We start from the raw sequence: 16,173 nt of genomic DNA, 5'->3' as shown, positions 1-16,173 counted from the left end.
CATTGGCCTATCACATTTCTAACTCACTCTTGAGAAAAGGGAGTTGGAAGGGAAAGAGCATACACGGTACGTGTTTGATTAATTGTCTCATATAGTCTAGTTGCCATGAGAATGGGATTAGAACTTAGGTGATAGGCCCATGACCATGAGTATGGCGTTGGCACTTGCTAAACTCCCTCACTTTCATTATTGATCATTGTTTGGCTTAGAGACTTAGAACATTAAGAAGTATTTATACAAAGTGGTTTTATCTAAATCCTTTCTTTCAATATTGTCTTTTACTTAATTTATTGCTTTATCGTATATTTGTTCTCAATGCAAATAATCATTCCCTTTTAATTAACTTTCAAAAACTCTATGATCTTGTGTTTAACCCCTCTCAACTCAATTCTCTTATAATCATTATTAGAAGACAGCACTTACTAATAAACACCCCACTAAAATACAACCTTCAACAAAATATTTAACTATATGGAAATTACGGAATCAAGTGTAGTACAAGAATCAAGATAAAGCATAATGAAGACATATTTATTGCGTCATGGTTTATTCTTTTTGGATTTGGTGCCTTTTTCTAATAAAGCTTTCTCTTTTTTGGGTGGTGGACGAGGTGAAAGAAGATGTGATCTGTTGGTATGCAGTTGCAATAAGAGAAAAGCCGTGAGCCAAAAAAGCGTATTTTTGCCAAAAGAAGTTGACCGACATTTGACATTTATCTATCATCTACATACACCACACAAAATCCCCCCAAGAATATCTGCCACTTTTGGTCCTGACCATAAAATGGACATTATACTTTATACATAAAGAGAGAAAGTTGGTAAAGTTGGAATGAATAATACAGTATAGGGGAATGGAAACTACAGATAAATTTGGTTTTGGGAATTAAGTTTAGTGTTGTAATGTTTGCACCATGATTCATTCAGATTAGTATTTACATATGGCGTTTAAAGTAGTGGTGATTGGCTGCTTCTGCATCATATCATGCAATCTTCTTCTTCTTCTTCTTCACACAATCAATTTGTTGTGAAAGAATAAGCAAATGGCAGACATGTCGTCCATTGCAATTCCCCTTCTGGTGCGCTTCCACGCGCAAACTGCATGTTCCACCAGCCTCTTCGCCGACTCTCCTCTCTCTGGGGCCGAAGACACTATCTCCACCGCTTCTTGGTTCGACACCACATCCCACACCTGGCAAACACACATACAGCATGTTTAGTTCACAAAATCAATTTTGAGGGAATAAGACTATTATTTCATAAGAAATGGAATAAGCAAGAAATAAAACATATTCTATTATCTGGTTCATTGAAAGAAATAGACTTTAGGAATTATATTCCTTTCAGTATTAGGTTGATTTAAGGGGTAAAATAGGAAATAACAAATTTAGGTTATTCTGAAAACTCAAAAATAGTCTAATACTAGGAGTCACACTTGTGTTAGACCGTTTCACGAACAATGATCCCTGAGATTGTTTGACACAAGTTTTTGCCTAATACCACGGAGGCCCCTGCAATCGCTATTCCCTTTGCCAGGGGAATAGCGCATTCCTGGGAACCACATTGCCAGGAACAAAAAAACATTACCAAACAACAGAATAGGCATGTTTCCAAAAATGTCATTCCATTGTCGCCTATTCCATAAACCAAACATGTTAAGAGTGTGATATTAGTATGTTTTACGACCCCTTAAAAAATGTGCCAAAATTGAAAAGACTTTGTGCTTACTCCATCTGTGGCCAGAATGGCAAACTGGTCTCTGAAGGTTATGTTTCTGAAGGTGAATTCTGGTTCAGAAATAAGGCCAAAGTCCTTGATATAGTAATCCCCAAAGGCTCTTGACACTGCAAGTCCTGGCCCTTCCACTGCTACTCCTCCATTTGGATTTGGCATCCACACTCTATACACCCCCGGTTCATCGTCCGACGACCACACCCTGCCTTTCGACCTCATTATTCGCTCTCTTTCGCCTTCAACCCCCAACAAAAACACACAAAATACTCAACTCAACAGTCAACACACATAATAATCAAGCCACACATACAGAGAAAGAGTGAGTGAGTACTAACCAGGTAAGTTGGGTTTAAGGTCAACAGTTAGTTGAACTGCTACCAAGTTACCATCATCATCAGCTGTAGCCAAGACAGCCCTCGAGTCTCCAACATTCGCTACTACCATCACATCACCCTGAAACGTGTAACCACAAAATCCTTTACTAAGGTCATACCACTACGCCAAAAGCTATAGACTGCCATCACGTTTTCGAGAGGCAGGGTGCTAGGCCCCGCCCAGCAATCCCCTTAACCACCAATTGATGGACTTGACCCTTTACCGGCCTCTGCCCAACAGACAACATATATCACTAGTGGATCATCTTAAGCTGACAAAAATCTAAGCCAAGAGGCTGCAGGCATTTCGATTCCTTTACCTGTTTGACAACGGTTAGCGCAGTTGTGCCGCTGTAAAAGGAACCCGCTTGCTGCTCGAGTTGTTGATCAACTTCAGAACAGGCCTTGATGTGAGATTGTTTCCACACGTCGAGCAGGCAGTTGTCGAATCCTAGGTTGTCCATGTTATGAGCAAGGGCTTTTTGCCAGTTACACAGCAAAGATGATGGCACCAATTCCCTGACTCTCTTAGCTACAAGATGCCCCCAGGGACCATGCCCATCAAACACCCCGCAGAAAATCATGTCCTCTTGCCCCCCAAACTCCTGTTTTATTATTAGTACAACCACAAAACATTCACTTAATACAAGAGAATTTATAAGGTGGCATTATAGCCCAGTTGAGTGACCCTAGCCCAATCTTAGTTTATAAGATAAGATTCATAACATACATAAAATACAGCAGAAGTAACAGAACATCATAGGATGGGAATTTATGTTACATATATATGTATATATATATATACCTCCCACACAATGGCGCGATCTTGATTGGCTCCCTTCTTGCCTTGTCTGGAATGCAGGGAAGCGCAATTGTGAGAGGAAATGGCATTCACAAAGCCAGAAGTGGAGAGGATTAGCTCATTCTTTCTTGCTTCCTTAGCAAGTGCATTTGCAGCTTCTCTCCCAACATCTTCTCTGCTGTTTTTCCTCCCACTCTTTTTCGAAATTGTTTTCGCAAAACCATTGAAAAGAGAAGAGAACTGAACCATTTTCTCTGCTCTAATCTTGCTTTACTCCTACAAGGGAGGGAGGTCACATGTACAAAACTGAGTAATTAATCTGAACAAACAATCTAAAAGAACAGATAAACAACCAATTATATATGTTTCTTTTAGAGTTTAAACACATATTTAATCAGATTATTGAACTGTAACTTCCTATATGTTATAGACTATGAATTGCACAAAAAGTTTTAACTTCTTAAAGTCATTTCAAGACCTGGTTCTGATATCACTTGTTAGATCAAACACTTGCCACTTACATCAAAAGCTATAACTAGTGACAGTGAATGTGTAACTTTATTTCCTTATAGACTATCATCACATTTTCGAGATGTGATGAGTGTTGGACTTAACCTTGTTAAGTCCTTTACCGGTCTTAGCCCAACAATCTCCGGCTACCGGGTGCTCCAGACCTCCTCCAGTTGCTTAGACTTGACTTTTACGGACCTCCGCACAACAATTATGTATTATTATTCATAATAAATAATAATCATAAGTTTGGGCCTAATTAACACAATTACATAATAATGATGGGAGATGGGAGAAAATGGACAGAGACTGCAAACCTTGTTTAGCCAACAAAGTTATGTGAGTTGTTCAGATCATGAGCCGGGGGAAAGCCATCGGAAAAAGGTGTTTTCCGGCAGTGCTCCGATGAAACTCCGGCTAGGTTGGCAGTACTTTAAAGAAGATTTGGAAGCATCAGCCAAGCTCTCCATTCTTGTTCATCATACATCTATGGCCGCAGCATTATTAATGTATATATATGTGCTGGTCCAATGCAAGGCCTACGTTGTTTTCCAAATTACGAAAGAGCCCTTTGAAATCATCATCAAATCCGAAGGAAGACATGGGCATTTTAGACAATCGCACTTGAATTGATTTCTTTTACCTTTATTTTCTTTCAATTCCTAGGAGCATCAATTAACATAGAGACACTGGTTTAGGAAAAAAAAAACACTTAATTTAATTATTCATACTTGACGAATATTTAATTGCAAATAAGAAACTTTATATGATATAAATATTTAATTGAGTTAATACCCGATTTGATCCCTCGACTATTAAGATTTCAACATTTTGATCATCGACTTTTAAATTTGCTCAATTTCATCACCAAATATACAACTTTTACTTAAAATTGTCCTTTGTTCAAACCAAAATAGTCCTAATTAAGACCATTTTGGTTAACAATTGCATAACTAGAGATGAAATTAAGTAAATTTGAAAGTTGAGGATCAAAGTGGGAAAATTCTAAAATTCAAGAGACTAAATCAAGTATTAACTCTATTTAATTCAAATCCAATTAATATTGTATTGATGAACTTTAAAGGTTCATAATTGATCTTATTTTTCCAAGTTCAAACTATAATTTAATATAACATCTCTTAACAATTTTCATAAAAATGTGACACCGAACTATCAAACCAATCATTATATCATGGATCATAGTTTACCTAATAAGATAAACACTGACATAAGGTGCACTTTCTTTTTTTATACTAAAGATACATTTTTAATACACTAAATGATCATTTTTGAATATATATTATTTTATTACTAAAAGTGTATTATTTGATCTAGGGAAAATTGTTATTTATGCCCCTCACAAATATGTCAATTATCAATGTCACCCCTGAATTATCAGTGGTGTAAATATAGCCCCTCAATTTTCAAATGTGACATATATTGCCCCTAAGCGAATCTTTACAACTAGTGATGATATATTTCTCTCTTAATTTCAAATCCAAATATTCATCTTCTTACATGATAATATATGATGATGATCATCATCATCATTTAAAAGCAAAGTAAATGATTGAAATCATAGTAAATTTAGAGAAAGCACCTCCCTGAAACCATGTTTGCTTACCATTGAAAAAAACTTGTAATTTGTTTATTGTTAAGGTCAGGGTCAACATTGAAGGTGCACATAGTTTAAGATATCAAGTTTATCGTGACCAGGCATTGTTAATAGCTGTCCATTATGATACTTAAAGTATGATTATTATTAAATTAATCCTTATAATTTGGATTATGACGTTCTTCAAAGTAAAATAAAATATTTTGATGGCTCAAAACAATGCCTAATTCCATTAGGCTATCGGAAGAGCAGTTGAACAAAATATTTTATACAATGTGAATTATTAATATTATCATGCAGTAGAATATTATTATTATATATAAATATTGTTTAAACTCAGAGCTAACGATAATTGACAATTTGACATCCGGACTAATTAAACAATATATTAGTTGGAACAACGTTAGAATGGTACTAAATTTGGCCTTGCATCATTACTATTAGTATATGATTAGTTGTTTAAATTGTGTGATGGAAACATTTTTGTTTCTTGCTGTGTATTACGTAGGCATTTACATATGATAGTTTGCAGGCTGACCAAGTTGATGAGAAGATTAGCCTAACATGCCATAAGCAAGAGGTTAATTCCATAAATTTGCACCTACTCCATAGCATGGTTGCAAAAATCGCGCCTCGGCGCGGTCGACCACCTAAATTATCACCGAAATTAGTATTATAGGTGGCCAACTAGACCATCTAGTCAGCCGATTAGCCATTCTTCTCTGCATTTTTTAAAAATAGGTTATTTCGATTAAAATGACGTTGTTTTGAGTGAAATAATCCTAAATTGTTCAAAACGCTCAAAAGTCAAAACGACATCGTTTCTCTGTGATTCTATAAATTGATTTGAAAGTTTAGAACTAAGTTAATACTTTGTGAGTTGTGACTTTATGAAATTGTGTTTTGATTCTTTAATTTTTTGTATAAAATCTACCATTCTATATGTTTTTTAAGTTAATATTTAATATTTTAGTATTTACCATTAAAGTATTAAATAGTTTATAATTATCAAGTCTTAAAAAATAAATAATTTTTTTTTTAAATGGTGCCTAGGCACTAGGCATCCCCGGGCGACCGAGGAGTGCGATGCTTCATAGATAAATTAATTTTATAGGAGTGAAAAAAATATGCTCTATTAGTAACCAAAAAGTTTCAAATTCAACACTTAGTCAGAGCAGTCTATTAACCTTTTTAGTTTGAACCAGTTAAATATTCCCTCTAAATAAACTATTTTGTTTTAATCTTATGAATAGAATAAGTGCAAAGACATCTTCTCTTAAATGAAGCCTAACATTAGTTAACTCCAAATTAGTTGAAGTTCAATGTAATAATTGCATATCATAAATCATGATATGAAAAATTCATCATTAAGTGAATGATATAAATAACAAATACTATAATGTGTCCCTCAACAGTGAACACCACACCTTGGATGGGGAGGTAGTCAAGCTGTCCCTCCCTATCTCAAACAACATGAAGAGAAAAAGAACAAATGAACATCAATCAAAAGGTTACCAACTTGCATTATTCATGTATTAACATATGTTTTTCTAAGATTCCAAAAATGAGTGGAGACATCCAAAATAAGAAGTGACCCTTGGGGAAAAGGGCCATTTAAAGAAGTATGGTCTTAACTTTTAAGTACCAAAACAAAAGATTATCACCACACAACAATTGGAATGTACTTGTTTTTTTGTTTTTTTGTTTTTTTTGGTGTAACATAGGGTATTTACTGTCCAGCACAGTGGTTAATCCTCTCACTGAATTGTAAGCACCTCTAAAAGGTGGGATAACTGACCTGACGATTTAAAACTACTCCATGTCCAAGGTCAAGGATCAATCCATTGACGTTTGGTTAGGGATGGGTGAATTCCTTTCACTCAACCTCACCCCCGCCTATTGGAATGTCCCAGTTGAGTATGCATCAATGCCACATTTTGGTGACAAGTGAATTGACCTTTAAAGCCCTCCAGAAATAGGGTCTTTTCAGTCAAAGTGCCAAGGCTATTCTAGTATTTTGTCAATAATCAAGATCAATTCAAGAAATATTTGATGGGGACTTGGGAGGCCCTACACACAGTCCCCTTATGTGGTGGCAATTGGCACAATGGCCAATTCCTTAATATTTAGTTGGATATTGCCAGCATACTCAGAAAGTCAGAAATACAAATATCATGTTAGTATGAACAAGGATGCCAGAAAGAAAAAAAAAAAAAAAAAAAGAAGTATTACCAGTAAAGCCATACAGTCCAACCTTGTGAAGTGAATCCAAATGGCAAAGCTTCTCCCAAAAGGTTGAATTCTCAACTCCAAGGACTTCCCACACCCTGGCCCGATAGAGCATTTTTGAGAAGATGTAAATCACGGTAACTTAATGGCTCGACAGGGCCAAATGCCGCGCACAAGGGATCTACCCACTTTGGGCATAATCCCCACACTGCTGCTGTCGAGATTCGAATCTTGGTCTCTTCTCCCAAATAGTCAAATACTCCCTACTGAATCAGTAAACTAAGCCCGTGCGGGCCCCAAATGGCAAAGCTTCCTTACTCCCTTGCTGTACTACACAGGTTTTGCATGACTCCCTCATACTTCTACAATTGTTTCTGATATATCATCTAGCATCCATTCAACTTAAAAACATCCACGAGCCTAACGAAAATTGACAATCTGTTTCTGAAAAGCCATTGTTTTTTAAGCAAGACATCTACCTGATTTCTAGAAAGCACGAAATGAAATGATACTTGTCACCATTACTAGGCCTTTGAGCCACATTTTCATCATTTACTTAGTAAGAAGAATACTACTCCGTCTACTCTATTCTGTGCGGCTATTAGTTTGTTCATCTACAAAGTTTCTCAAGAGTTGCAGTGACTGATGATAGAGATTGAGGTCCATGCCATCCACATTTCTCCCTACTCGTGCCTTCAAGATCGCCTGAAAATTATAGACAAAATCATGATTATGGATCACACTGCAGCAGCATGGATACTGGCCCTAATAGCCCTACCAAGGGCCCAACTCAACACTGTTGTTACAGCTAGAATAAGAGATCAGGTAACATGAATTTAGAGTATGCTAATTGTCACATAAGCACTATAAAGTGTTAATACTCAGTTTAGTCCTCGACTATAGTGGTTTTTCTCGACTTAGTCCTAAACCACTTTTTGTGCTTGATTAGTTCCTCCACTTCAATGGTTTTATCCAATTGAGTCCACGGCTATTAAAATCAAGAAAAACCACTATAATCAATGACTAAATTGGATAAAAATCACTATAGTCAAAGACTAACTTGGGTAATAGTGACTAAAATAGAGGTGAAATTACCAAGCTATCTTAACAAAGGACTCAATTGGGAAAAACCATCAAAGTGGAGGACCTAATTAAGCAGAAAGTCATTTAGAACTAAATCCATAAAAAACCACTATAGTCGAGGACTAAATTGTGTATTAACTCGCACTTATAAACTATGCCCAAATATTGTGTCAAACCCACAAACTCTGCAGTGGCTAGCAAGAATACCTGAATTTGCCATGCATCAAGAGCCGGGGGCAATGACCATGATTACATTCTCCTTGTGGAAGGTGAAAACAGATATGGGAGATTAATAGTTATGTTTAATGTGGTGTCTACAAACAAGAAGCACTAGAAATTCATGTTCTGCATTCTAAGAAACAAGCAAGGTGCACATTCTCATACCTCATCACTGGGTCCAATATGCAGTTCTCCAATGAACTGGTAGATGGAGCCAGGGCGAATGCTGATATTCAAGCGCTCTGTGTCAATCCTTAACGAAGCATTCCCATTGGAAATTACTGCAGAATCTGTCTCCACATTATACTCTTCAAGCCTAGAATGGATAAAGCAAAATGTCAACCCTTAATTTCCAATAAATTTAACAGCATACCCAACTTCACAATAGAACTACTTCTTCCTTAATCGCAGCTCATTAAATCAGTAATAATTTTTTTTTGAGTACTAGTGACTCTGTTACAATATAGTATCTGTTCATAGCTATTTTCTCAACCTATTGAAGCACACAGAGTCAATACCGCCCTTTGGAGAGTCACTTCACACCACTAGACCACAAGGTCATTGGCAAATGAGTAATAATTTAGAGACATGAAACCACACAATTACTATCCATTAGCATTTGCTTTTGCATTTCCCTTTCCCTTTGAAGTTTGAATTGATTACTAAACCCTAAATAGGGTTTAGGGTTTTGCATTTCCATTTCCCTTTCCATTAGCATCAGCTTGAACAGACAATAATTTAGGTGAAGTTTGATTACTAACCCACCATTATGCCACCAAATGCAAAGTTCTTAACATTATGACTTGAACCGAAAAATCAAATCTTGAGTTCAAACAATCAATTGTAATAAATGAGGAAAAAGAAAAAGAAAATGTTGATGAGAAAAATGGGAGGGAGATGACCCACTTTCCAGTGACTCTGAGTGATGCCCCTTGCTTAAAGAAGGGCGATGAAGGATTCAGCTCTTGTAGAGTCACCAAAGCACCTGCTCTGATTGCAGATGCCGCCATTCTTCAATTGCGATGGCTAAAAGAAAAACCAGAAACTGATTTCGGAAGATAAATATGAAATAAATTAGCAACCCAAAACAAAGTGTTCGTGATGGAAACAAAGGTTGTTACGGAGGGTGGTACAGACACGTACGGAGTAGGCAGGCAGAGGTGCACGGTGATATACGACGTAGCAGACCGGAGAATCGGGAAGTGGAGGTGATAACGTTGTGACTCCGATGGGCCGGGAACCGCCGTGGTCTGGGCCGAGTAAAAGGATTTGACGGACTGATGGAGAACAAAAGGGCAAATTATCCATAATCGATTATGCACCCAGTTAAGAAACAATACTCTTTTCGCGTCATTCTGCGCTGTTTCGCAAAAAGTAAAGTTATTATTCAGTTTCATTTTGTATATACTGCAGTGTCAGACTACAGTTTCATTTGATATTTATACACTCAAATATGTGAAAATGTTATTTAATTTTATTTTATATACACTATAGTTTCATTAAAGCACAACAACATGATCATTTCAATATAACTACACCTTCATTGCACAATATACACTCAAATATGTAAAATGTAATTCAGTTTCATATTATTTACACTAAAGTTTCATTTCAACACAACTACAATATCATTTTGATATAACTACAGTTTCGCTGGGTAATATACACTCAAATATGTGAAATTGTTATTCAGTTTCATTTTGTATACACTGCAGTTTTGTTTCAACACAACTACAGTTTAATTTCATTTCAATTGCAGTTTCACTTGATAATATAAAAATAATACGTGAGACAGTGTCAATTTAGATACACTGTAGTTTCAGTTGGTAATTAATACACAAAAAATACACACTCGTTAACTATAACGGCGCCGTTTTTTATCGTGCACCGCAGTCCACGATATAACAACCCGAACAAAAGTGGAAAAGGGTTGGGGCCTGAGTCCAATGTTACACCCACTACTACACAGCAGGCATTTAACGTCGGCTAAATAGACCTTTTAACGTCGGCTATGATCCGTAGTTGTTGCGGGCGACGTTGTAAATATTATCTATAACGTCGGCTATTTATATAGCCAACGTTATATATTATTTTAAAAAAATAAATAAATAAAGTTTACAACGTCGGCTAATAGCATTTAGCCGACGTTGTATGGTATTTTAAAAAATAATTAAAATACTTACAACGTCGGCTAATAGCATTTAGCCGACGTTGTAGGTATTTTAAAAATAATTAAAACACCTACAACGTCGGCTATTAGCAATTAGCCGACGTTGTAAGTATTTTAATTATTTTTAAAATACCTACAACGTCGGCTAAATGCTATTAGCCGACGTTGTAAACTTTATTTTTTTTTTAAAATATATTCAACGTCGGCTATTACTTAATAGCCGACGTTGTAAGTTTTTTTTTTTTTTTTTTTTTAATATACAGTTTATTTGTCCATTTATACCCAAAAACCTGCTCAAATCTACTCACAACCACAACCACAACCACAACCTAAACCTGCTCAATTTCTCACAACCACAACCACAACCACAATCACAACCACAACCACAACCTGCTCAATTTGCACAACCACAACCAAAACCTGCTCAATTATTGCACCACAACCACAGCAAAATATGTAGAATCTAATATTTATAATGAAACAAGTAATAAAAGTAATGAATCTCACAATTTGATACTAATTAATAATACAACTTAACATTATCAAAAGCTAATATCAATTTGTTTAATTTACATACTTAACAATACATCAACAAAGAAGTCGGCCCATACATCTCTTACTTGATCAATTTCTTGTTGAGTGTAGCTCGATCTACCAACTCTCTCAACAATCTACAAAGTTGATAATTATTAAATAATTAGTAAGCTAGCATTTTTAAAATTAGAAAAAGAAAGGTATTATATTAAATTACATGCCTTATCCATTCCCATGCTTCTTTGGAAAGAATTTCAAGCATGTATTTCATCACATAATATCCACATGCCGTACTTCCAACTTGTTGAGCACACTACATTTGAATTAAATTACATTTAAAATTTTATTTAATAAAAAACAATAAAATATATGTAGTTTTACAAATGTATAAAATACTCACCAAAACCTTAGTCCATTTTGGTGAACGAGTTGATCCATTGCTTCTCAACAACTTTGCTGAATTGACACACCTAAAATTATAAGAGATTAGTTTACATAAATACTTTATACTTTACTAATTATACATATTAATACTTATAAGTTCACATACTTTTCAACAATATCTTTGATGTCATCACGTGGCTGGCCTCCAATTGAATCAAACCAATAGATTTCATTAAGTTGAGGACAAATTGCCATCAACATCCAATGATCACTACAAATCAATAATATATTAGTTGTAAGTAAATATAATATATAATAAAAGTGTATTATATATAAGTTATTTTATTTTAAACAATTAAAACTTACTTTAAAATATATGGCGCTAGATAGCATTGTTTTTGGCCATATTGCATGGTGACGTTGATATACCCTGTCCGTTCATCTATAGTATTTGAAACTGGTTGAATGAAATGCGGATCTAAGAAGCCATATGTGGTCTTTGATGCTAATTCAAATTTGTCATAAAGACCCCTATTCAAAAATACAATCAATCATATATATCAGTAATATAATAAATGAATGAAAAATATTATATAAACAAATATAAGTAAAGAACTTAATTATTACCTTATAAAGAACTGCAATATGGAAACATCTAACGTCTCCATCCTTAAGAAACGCATAATCTCTAACGGGTCAAGTTGTAAGCGATAGTCAACATCGCCCACAATACCACGCTCCATCTTTATCACAACATTTTCATCAAGTTTGCGAATAATTCTATATACCTTTAGACATCGAGGACTCAAAGAAGACGGATCAGCTATATTCAGATCAGCAAAAGGTCGTTGCACACCGGAATCATAAGTCTTTTGTACCTGTTCAATATAACTAACAATTACTATTTTTAAAAAGTAAATTAAACACTATTTTAAAATCCAAAATTTTTTAAAATACATACCTCATCACCTTCGGTATACAACTCAACCAACTTCTTTGGCCAAATAATAAAGTTGTGCAATGCATCCCTTAACAGTTGAACCTCATCGGTAGGGAAGGGTACACTTGCACTTGACACGAGAATTTCAGTCACGGTGACCTTCACTTGATCCGCATGTATTTGTATCCCGTGAACCCTTTCGGCCTTGTAAACTATCCCACGTGCAACTTTACGTCTAATGGGATCTTCCAAAAACAATTCACATCCGGCTCCTAACTGCATGAATTCATATTAAGAAATAGGTAAAATGTTTTTAATAAATAATAAGATTAGTTATAAATGATTACTTACGGCCGGTAAATCAGCAAAAGGGTCTGGAGAGCTTGCTTTTTCACTTTGACCATGTGGTTGGACAGCTACACGCATGTCTTCCTCCTGCCTTGATGGTACAGGTTGAGCCGCTGGAGTCCTCATACTACTAATTTCATCCCTCATCTCTCGAATGGCTGCTTGCAAGGATGTTTTATATTCCTCTCGGGCAACCGCTAACGCCTCAGCAACTGCTGTCTGAATCATATCTTTCACTTGTGGTGTAGACTGGCTTTGACGACGTTTTGCATGACCAAAGTAGCTTTTTAAGCCATGTGCTATTGTTGGGGAGTAGTGATGAGAGATTCTGAGATTCAAAAGAGAAAGTTCCTCTTTACTTGAATTATAACTGCATTTTTGCAATAAAAAGACAAAATAGAAAAAACACTTGTTCAACTTAAAACAAAACAGAACTGCAAATTCCTAACCTTGTATCCTTTTCCTAAAGCTTAAAAATATCAGTTATTCAATAATAAAAGTATCACCAACACAGAAACTTACAATACTAGACCTAATGCCTCAGTTATTCAATAATAAAAACAAATATAACACAAATAAACCCTAAAATGCATATACATTTACAAAAATTCGAAATAAATCAATAATAAAAACAAATATAATAAAAACAAACCCTAAATTATAATTATATTTATTAAAATTCGAATAAATTAATAATAATTAAAAAAAAATTACCTGGCAATGTGCGGATCGGAGAGGTTGTCGCGGACGGTGGCGGAAGCAGTCGGAGCCGGCGATGTGCGGATCGGAGAGGCGGTCGCGGACGGTGGCGGAAGCAATCGGAGCCGGCGATGTGCGGAGAAGCTGTCGCGGACGGTGGCGGAAGCAGTCGGAGGAAAGGGCGTCGGCGATGTGAACTGTGGCGGCGGCGTCGACGTATGCGGGTGGACGACGTCAGCGTGGAGGTCGGCGGCGAGGACGGCGGCGGTCTGAGACGGTGAGGCCGGCGGTGAGAAGAAGCGCGGTGGGGTGGGGAGTAGATGGATGGAAGAGAGCGGTGGTGGTATGGCGTCGATCGATCTGCCTCAAATCTTTTATTATAAAAAACTTTATAACGTCGGCTAAATTAAATAGCCGACGTTATAAAGTAAAAAAAAAAATTAAAAAAATAAATTAAAAACAATACAACGTCGGTTAGATAGTTAGCCGACGTCTTATCATATTTAATTTTTTTTTTTAGTATATAACGTCGGCTAAATTAACTTAGCCGACGTTATATATAATTTATTTTTTTTTTAAAAATAATATATAACCTACGACGACGGCTATATTAATAGCCGACGTCGTAGGTTATATATTTCTTTTGTATTATTATTTTTTATTTTTAACGTCGGCTATTTGGTAATAGCCGACGTTATAAAGTTAATAATTTAAAAAAAAAAATTAAATGTTTTTAACGTCGGCTATGTATATAGCCGACGTTAAATTGCCGACGTTGTATGTGAATTCTGTAGTAGTGACCACAAATAAAAAGTACGTTATTTGTGTACATAAATTATATTATTTGAAAGTATATTTGAGTAATGAAATTACAAAATTATTTTGTATTATTATCAAATAATTTAGATTTACAAGGCGTTTGGTTGGAAGGAAGGAATTAGGGGGAGGAAGGAAGAGAATTGTAATTCGGTGAGAACAAAGTAGGAATTCAAATTACGTTGTTTGGTACGGAGAAATAGAATTATTAGAATTGAGAAGAAAAGAAGTGATATAAAGACTAAAATACCCTTGTGTAATAATAATAGTAATAACAACCAAGGTAGTAATGTCATTTCATATATTTTTCATTTCTCAAATTCATTGAAGTATGCGTCACGCGCACTAGCTGTACCCATCATGCATGTCACTGATGTTAGGGTGGCCATCTGACTTTTTTTTTTTTTTTTTTGTTTTTTTTTTTTTTTTGTTTTGTTTTTTTATTCTCTATTTTTACTCTCTTTCCTAAATGGTTTGAAAAATATGAAGAAATACATACACTATTGTGGATGCTCTAATAGTGTCAAGTCTTGCTACAGGAGCAAAAACTTCTTCATAATCCACTCAAAATTCATGCTTACACCCTTTAGCCAAGAGACATGCTTTGTACTTGTCAATATCTCCATTTTCTTTCAACTTCGTCATGTACACCCATTTAACCCCTTTAGAAGCTCAGTTAAGTCCCATGTACTTTGATAAGCCTTGAATTAGTCTATAATTATGCTTCGTTTGTATTAATTTTGAAGTGAATGTTAGGTGTTTGTGAAAGAATGGAGCTTATTTCAAGCGTTTATAGCTTGAAGAAAGGAAATGTAGACTTGGGCATGCATGAACTTAATATGAGGACAAAATCCAAATGATATTAAGGCAAAGTGGTTCAAAAATGAAAGGGGCAAAATCATAACAAGGATCAACGGAGCATCGGAGCGAAGGAGAAGCCAAAATCGTGGCTCTGGCTAGCTTTCAGATGGTCAGATGTCACACTGCTAGTCACACCGTGACCTACAGCGTAACAGTCTAACCATCCGAAAGTAACCTGCATGTCACGATGAACGTCACGGCGTGACCTTCATCGTGACCTGCAGGCTACTTTGCAGTTAAAAGGGCGCGATTCCAAAAGTATAATAGTTTTTAGGCGTTATTTTCAGTTGATTTTTCGATCAACTTTTGAATTTTTAAGATCTTACTTTACATTTTCTCTCCACTTACACCATTTAGAACATCAACGCATTGTATTCCATCATCTTTTGAAAGATTTAAAGGAAGATTACTCTTGTAATTACAACATTTTCAATTTCAATTTCCATATTTCCATTGTCAAGTTAATCAAGTTAAGTTTTCTATTTCATTTTGAATTCAATGTATTAGTGCCAATGTGAATTGAATTGTATCAATTAAGTTTTGTAATTCCTTCATGATAAATTTGGTTATGTATTGGATGAATTTGAATTTACTCTTTCATAATTATGGCCAAATTATGCAAGAGATTCATGGAGTTTGTGTTTTGCCTATGAGAATAGGGCTACACCATAGCCACATCTTTCATGTTTCTTAGTTACCTTTGAGAAATGGGGGTTTGAAAGAAATGAGCACATAAAGTGTTTGTTGAATTGCCCCATCTAGCTAAGTTGCCATGAGAATGAGACTTTGGATTACTTGATAGCTCGATTGATCACGAGTGTGACATTGGGACTTGTGTCATTTCCCCAAGTTTGTC

At 35.6% G+C, this 16,173-nt stretch overlaps 2 protein-coding genes across 3 annotated transcripts; both read right to left on the bottom strand.

Moving 5' to 3' along the window:
* Nucleotides 1-678: 678 nt before the first annotated feature.
* Nucleotides 679-3,905, bottom strand: LOC109191891 (probable protein phosphatase 2C 73). 2 transcript variants are annotated; one of them, XM_019342576.1, is made up of 6 exons: nt 3,737-3,905; nt 2,913-3,188; nt 2,428-2,712; nt 2,069-2,186; nt 1,728-1,969; nt 679-1,191 (listed from the first exon to the last, which is right to left on the bottom strand). In XM_019342576.1, the coding sequence occupies exons 2-6, from the start codon at nt 3,156-3,158 to the stop codon at nt 1,009-1,011; spliced, it is 1,074 nt and encodes a 357-aa protein (XP_019198121.1). In that variant the 5' UTR covers nt 3,159-3,188; nt 3,737-3,905; the 3' UTR covers nt 679-1,008. The 2 variants fall into 2 exon arrangements, with proteins under 2 accessions (XP_019198121.1, XP_019198112.1); XM_019342567.1 differs by having other exon boundaries at nt 2,913-3,185.
* Nucleotides 3,906-7,638: 3,733 nt separating this feature from the next.
* On the bottom strand, nt 7,639-9,821 carry LOC109191904 (CST complex subunit TEN1). Its single transcript, XM_019342588.1, has 4 exons — nt 9,709-9,821; nt 9,472-9,610; nt 8,731-8,881; nt 7,639-7,968 (listed from the first exon to the last, which is right to left on the bottom strand). The coding sequence occupies exons 2-4, from the start codon at nt 9,573-9,575 to the stop codon at nt 7,849-7,851; spliced, it is 375 nt and encodes a 124-aa protein (XP_019198133.1). The 5' UTR covers nt 9,576-9,610; nt 9,709-9,821; the 3' UTR covers nt 7,639-7,848.
* Nucleotides 9,822-16,173: the final 6,352 nt, after the last annotated feature.

The sequence above is a fragment of the Ipomoea nil genome, unplaced genomic scaffold (assembly GCF_001879475.1).
Source record: "Ipomoea nil cultivar Tokyo-kokei standard unplaced genomic scaffold, Asagao_1.1 scaffold0209, whole genome shotgun sequence".
NCBI classification, from domain to species: domain Eukaryota; kingdom Viridiplantae; phylum Streptophyta; class Magnoliopsida; order Solanales; family Convolvulaceae; genus Ipomoea; species Ipomoea nil.
This window is presented reverse-complemented; position numbering and strand designations above follow the sequence as displayed.